At 38.2% G+C, this 6,000-nt stretch overlaps 2 protein-coding genes across 3 annotated transcripts in view; one reads left to right on the top strand and one right to left on the bottom strand.

Annotated features, from left to right (window-relative positions):
* Positions 1 to 2,346, top strand: part of dnajc3a (DnaJ (Hsp40) homolog, subfamily C, member 3a) — a 71,700-nt gene extending 69,354 nt beyond the window's left edge. For both annotated transcript variants that reach the window (XM_060826585.1, XM_060826586.1), the window contains exon 12: positions 1,967 to 2,346. In XM_060826585.1, coding sequence (XP_060682568.1) covers positions 1,967 to 2,124 — 158 coding nt within the window. In that variant the 3' untranslated portion in view covers positions 2,125 to 2,346. The remainder of the gene's footprint in view (positions 1 to 1,966) is intronic.
* Positions 2,347 to 3,733: 1,387 nt separating this feature from the next.
* LOC132816925 (putative uncharacterized protein DDB_G0271982) overlaps positions 3,734 to 6,000 on the bottom strand; it is a gene marked incomplete at its 5' end in the record, with an annotated part of 20,456 nt that continues 18,189 nt past the window's right edge. The window contains one exon of the mRNA XM_060826950.1: positions 3,734 to 3,743. Coding sequence (XP_060682933.1) covers positions 3,734 to 3,743 — 10 coding nt within the window. The remainder of the gene's footprint in view (positions 3,744 to 6,000) is intronic.

The raw sequence follows: 6,000 nt of genomic DNA on the forward strand, positions 1-6,000 counted from the left end.
ATGTTTTATGACTCTAGGAAAACTTCTGAACCTTTTTTAAACTCCTGAGTTTTTGTTATAATTTAGGAAGGTTGTGAGCATTCTTGAGGGTGTGCAGAGATCATTTGTCAAAATGGTTCCAGGGATGAGGGTGTTTAGCTATGAAGTTAAATTGTGGAAGAGGGACAATGGCCCAGGCAGGTTATCACTCTTGTTAAGAGACCAGGCAATGTTCTGGGGAACCACATTTGAATCTTACTATGACGGATGGTGGTATTTGAAGTCAGTAAAAATCTGGAATTAAGAGTCTCTGACTGATTTGATTTATTGTAGTCACTTATACCTAAGTTCAGTGAAAAGCTTTGCAAGCAGTACAGGCAGATATAGCAAACAAGGACATACAGATTTCAGGGCGCTTGGAGAAAGACACAAGAATTCCACAAAGCAGCATCAGCATTCATAGGATTGACATTATTTGAAGATAGAGAATCCATTCATCAGCCTAAAAATAACAGGGATGAATCTGTGTTTTTAAACCTGCCAATGCACATTCAAGTTTCTATATCTTCTGTCTGACGGAAGAGGTTGTAGGAGAGCATTGCTGGGCTGGCAGGGGTCTTTTTTCAAACTATGGTCCATTTTGTTATGAAACCATCTTTCTCACAATCTCCTGTCTTAACAAGAGAAACTGCCATCCTTACTTGTTCTAGCCTACATAATAATTCCTGACCCACAGCAATGTGGTTGACTTTTAACTGCCCTCTTGGCAATTTGGGCTGGACAATAAATGTTAGTCCAGCCAGTGATGCCATCATTCCGAGAATGAATTTTTAAAAAGTTGTATTTTTACCTCGAACGAGATTGAATTTTTGAAGATTTCATAATGTTGAAACTTTGTAGGCTTTGCAAGATAGAAAAGGCAAGACTGTTAGTGTTGGCTGATGGCACAGTGACTTCCACAAGCTTTTCATAAATAGCTGGCATGATTTGGAGATGCTGGTGTTGGACTGGGGTGTACACAGTTAAAAAACACACAACACCAGGTTCTAGTCCAACAGGTTTAATTGGAAGCACACTAGCTTTCGGAGCGACACTCCTTCATCAAGTGATTGTGGAGGGCTCGATCGTAACACAGAATTTACAGCAAAAATTTGCAGTGTGATGTAACTGAAAGTATACATTGAAAAATTTATTGTCTGTGAAGCCTTTCATCTGTAAGAATACAGTGATAGTTTCACTTCTTTCATGTGTAAATCACAAAACCCTTCTTTTTAAAGTTGCATTCTCGGGTTAGCTGCTAACAATGGTGATAGCTAGACAATATGTTGAAGGTGTTAGCCCCCTGTGTTCTCTGTCTATGACCTGATGTTTAGATTGATTCTAATCTTAAAAAGTGAGATAACAACAGTGTTTTTCATAAATTCATGTAGTTTTTGAGCTCAGAGTTCTGCATGAATATATGCAGTTTTTGAGCAAAGTGCAATGTAACTGCAATAAAAATTCACCACACAAAATATATGTGTGCATGTGGGTCTGTGTCTGTGTGTGTGTGTCCATCTGTCTGGGGTGGGGGTTGTGTGTGTGTGTGAGAGTGTGTGTGTAGTGGGTGCAGAGTGTCTTTAGTCTGCGAGGGGGTGTGTGTGTGTGTGTGTGTGTGTGTGTGTGTGTGTGTAGTGCAATGGTGATCACCTGAAATGTGACATGAACCCAAGGTCCCGATTGAGGTCCTCCCTATGGGTACCGAACTTAGCTATCAGCCTCTGCTCAGCCACTTTCCTCTGCTGCCTGTCCCGAAGTTCACCTTGGATGACCACAATCACAACACACAGACACCCCCACACACACTCCCACGCTCACACATGCACCCATCACACTCTCTCTCTCTCACTCACACACTCTCTCTCTCTCTCTCTCTCTCTCTCTCTCTCTCTCTCTCTCTCTCTCTCTCTCTCTCTCTTTATACTAATATTTTGTTTCTTTGTCATAGAAATGAGGAAGAAATTTGATTCTGGAGAGGATCCTCTTGATCCAGAAAATCAACAAGGTGGAGGTGGTCACAGTTTTCACAGATCTTGGAACCAGTGGCAAGGATTCAATCCTTTTGGCTCAGGAGGACCTTTTAATTTTAAATTCCACTTTAACTAAGTCTTGAGTATCACTACTCATTTCTGTAAAGACTTTTATAGAACAGAATCTTGAATGTGATGCCAGAAACCCAGATCTAAAAGTTTAAACAGTGTAACTTTGTTCAGCCAAAAATGTTCAGAATGTAGTATTTTTCACTCTTGAATGACACTTTTGAAATATTTTCATTAAACCTAAAGATGTGATGTACACTTCTAATAAAGCAGATTGCCTTAAATATAATTCCACTTGAAAATTTATTCCTCCATTATTATTACAATCATCTTGCACAGGTGATTTGAAAGTCTAAAACCTCTTTAAAAAAAATGCAATAATGGCAATTTTGTATCATTAAAATTGGTCTTAGGAATTTTTGAATTATATAACTTTTCAATGGAATGAGAATGATTTAGTAGCTTGCAATGCTTGTTATTTTCATGTGAGAGAGTTTCAAGTTCATGGAATTGAACTTCTACAACTTCAAGTAAATAGAACACTTTTGAATTTTAATAAGACCTGTTTTATCCCATTCACTATTTGATCTATTTTTATTTGCTTCTAACGAAAATGGACATTAGAATGGTTTCACAAAAACAGTTGTTCCCTATATAGTATGTGACCATATTAGTGAATATACTTTCTGGCAAAGTAGTTTTTTCTAATTTTGGAAATCTGGGAATTTAAATATTTGAATCACTAATTCCGTACAGTGTTTAACACATTATATTTGTTGCCCATAAATGCATAACCTAGAAACCTTTCAAAATAATACACACTGCTTTCAACAATGAATTTATCTGTAATTAATAAGTTTAAAGATTGCAGCCATATTTTGGCTGGAATTAGTCTCCCAGTTTCATTTATAACTCATTTATTCTTTACTTAAATTCATTCATTTCCAGGAAGTCAGAGGGTACCCAACTCTTGTTCTTTTACATGTGGCTTGTTTAGTGATGGAATAATGTTTTCTGGTCACAACTGACCTTGTCAATTTTGAGAGATGTTGGTTTTTTTATATATATGACATTAATGCTGCAATAGATTTACAATAGAGCTTCTCTAGTTGATAGAAAAATGAATTGTCTGAAGGCTGTTCTTGCAGTTCTATTTTCTATTCTAGTAACATATTAGAAAATGAAATTGTAAATGTCTATCTTTTTTCAGACCATCCAAGATTGCTGAACATGCAAAAGTTTTACAATGCAGGCTTTGTAGTAGTGTGTAGATATGGATACTATTTTTTTGAGACATACATAAAGAAGCCTTTGCTTTCATTTCTGCTATCTTTTGAGGCAAAGCCTGTGGTATTAAAATCTTCCATCAGTCGTATCCTAAAAGTATTGTTCGATGGAACTTGAAACACTGAATAATAGTAATACATTTCTTACGTGTTTGTACTGGGATTAGAATGGGGTATATTTTTGCCTTGTTTAGCAACCTTTTTTTTGGCAATAGCATGGACTTCTTTTCAGGTGAATACCAAATTTTTTTTTTTGACATCTGGCATCCCACTTGTGACTACTTTTTATGTGACAGATAGGTTTTTAATATCTAGATTATTACCTTCATGGACAATGAGTATACACTGTTTTCAGATCAAGGGTGATTTTTTTTTCCCCCACAACAAGCACTACTGACACCTGGAAATGACACCTAGAGAAAAAAAATAATTACAAGAAATGCCTTCCAATTACACAGCACGTATGTGTAGAGAAATTAACACTTTTTTTGAATTGAGGACTTTGTTATCCAAGGAGCTCTGGCTACTGACCAAAGAAAGGAAATTGTGTGGGGTTGGGTAAAAATCTAATTGAGAACCAAATTGAATATGGAAAATTGAAAAGAATGGTGAAAATGCAAAGAAATGAAGCAAAGAGGGAGCACAAAAAGAAGCCGACAGACAGCCAACATGAAAAAGAATCCCAAAATCAGAGTACTACAGTCCTAAAAGGACAAGAGCCCCAGTCGGAGATCAAAATTGAATCTGCATGTGGAGAGTCATTAAAGTAATAATCAGTCATGCAGCACAAAATTCATTCTAGCTCATCAAGTCTATGCCAACCTATCTACACTAATCCCACTTTCCAACACTTAGTCCTAGAGATGTACAGCACAGAAACAGCCCCTTCAGTCCAACTTGTTCATGCTGGCCAGGTATACCACTTGTCAGCATTAGTTCATATCCTTCTAAACTCTTCCTATCCAGATGTCTTTTAAATGTTATGACTAAACCTGTCTCTTCCTCCACCACTGGCAGCGCATTCCATACAAACAACCCGCTGTGTGAAAATGTTGCCACTTAATTTTAAAAACCCCTGATGACTTTATAAACCACTATATAAAGGGAGCTCGTTAGCCTCTGATGTTCAAGGGACAATAGCCCCAGGATATTCAGCCTCTCCCTACAACTGCAGCATTCCAACCCTGACAACAGCTTGGTAAATCTTTTCTGAATTCTTTCAAGTTTCACAGTATCTTTCCTATAACAAGGAAACCAGAACACTTACTCCAAAAGTAGCCTAACCAATGTCCTTGGCCCATAAGTTTGAATGTTTTAACATTTTAAGTCCTCTTCCACACACCTTTTCAAAAATGGAGGTTTTCTATTTCTAACGACCCTTCCCTGGTAATGCTTTCCAGATTCTGACCACCCTCTGGCAGAAAACCTTTTCCTAAAAACTCATCCAACCCTTTTGCTTTCACCTTTTTAAAATTATGGCCCCTCACTATTGAGGAATTGTTGCTTCTGACCCACCCCATTCATGCTCCTCATAATCTTATACACCTCAATCAGCTCCCCTTGTCAGCCCTGTCTATTCTAATGAAAACAACCCGAGCATATACAGCTTCCCTTCAGTGCTAAAATGCACCAACCCAGGCAACATCCTGGTGAATCTCCAGTGCAGTCACATCCTTCCAATAATGTGGTGACCGATTGTGAACTAACCAGTTTTGCATTCTTCCAACACGACATCCCTGCTCTTAAAATCTGTCGCAATTGATTAAACTCAAGCACCCATATGCTGTTTTTAACTATCCTGTTAACTGGTTCTGTCACCTTAAAGGTTCTGGGGATAAACACCCCAAGACCACTTACTGACATTTGAAATTTACACCTAATATATATTTTTTTCTTGTTAAAGGCAGATACAACAGACGTCATGTTTAACAAGAGGTAGTTCAATATCTATAAGGGTTTACAATGGATGAATATTGTATATACTCGCTGTATATTGAGGCACCAGGACTAGAATAGATGCATTCGTGGATGTTGTGGTAAGTGAAGGTGCAAACTGCAGAAGTACTGGCAAGCTTTGTTCCTGAAATCTGGATGGTGCTAAAGGTCCGAGTATTAAGTATAGGGGTTGGGAGGTCGTGTGGCTGTACAAGATGTTGGTTATGGTACTTTTAGAATATTGTGTGCAGTTTTTGTCTCTTTCCTATTGGAAGAATGTTATGAAACCTGAAAGGGTTCAGAAAAGATTTACAAGATGTTGCAAAGGTTGAATGATTTCAGCTGTATGGAGAGGCTGAATAGACTGGGGCTGTTTTCCCTGGAGTGTCTGAGGCTGAGGGGTGACCTCAGAGGCTTATAAAATCATGAGAGGCATGGATAGGATAAATAGGATAGGATGAACAAGATCTTTTCCTGGGTGGGGGAGAGGAGGGAATGTCCAGAACTAGAGGGCATAGGTTTAAGGTGAGAGGAGAAAGATATAAACATTTTTCCTCAGAAGGTGGTATATGTATGGAATGAGCTGCCAGAGGAAGTGGTGGAGGCTGGTACAATGACAGCATTTTTAAAAGGGATCTGGATGGGTATATGAATAGGAAGGGTTTAGAGGGATATGGGCCAAGTGCTGGCAGATGGGATTAGATTAGGTTAGGATATCTGGT

This window comes from Hemiscyllium ocellatum, chromosome 6, assembly GCF_020745735.1.
Source record: "Hemiscyllium ocellatum isolate sHemOce1 chromosome 6, sHemOce1.pat.X.cur, whole genome shotgun sequence".
Classification (NCBI taxonomy): Eukaryota; Metazoa; Chordata; class Chondrichthyes; order Orectolobiformes; family Hemiscylliidae; genus Hemiscyllium; species Hemiscyllium ocellatum.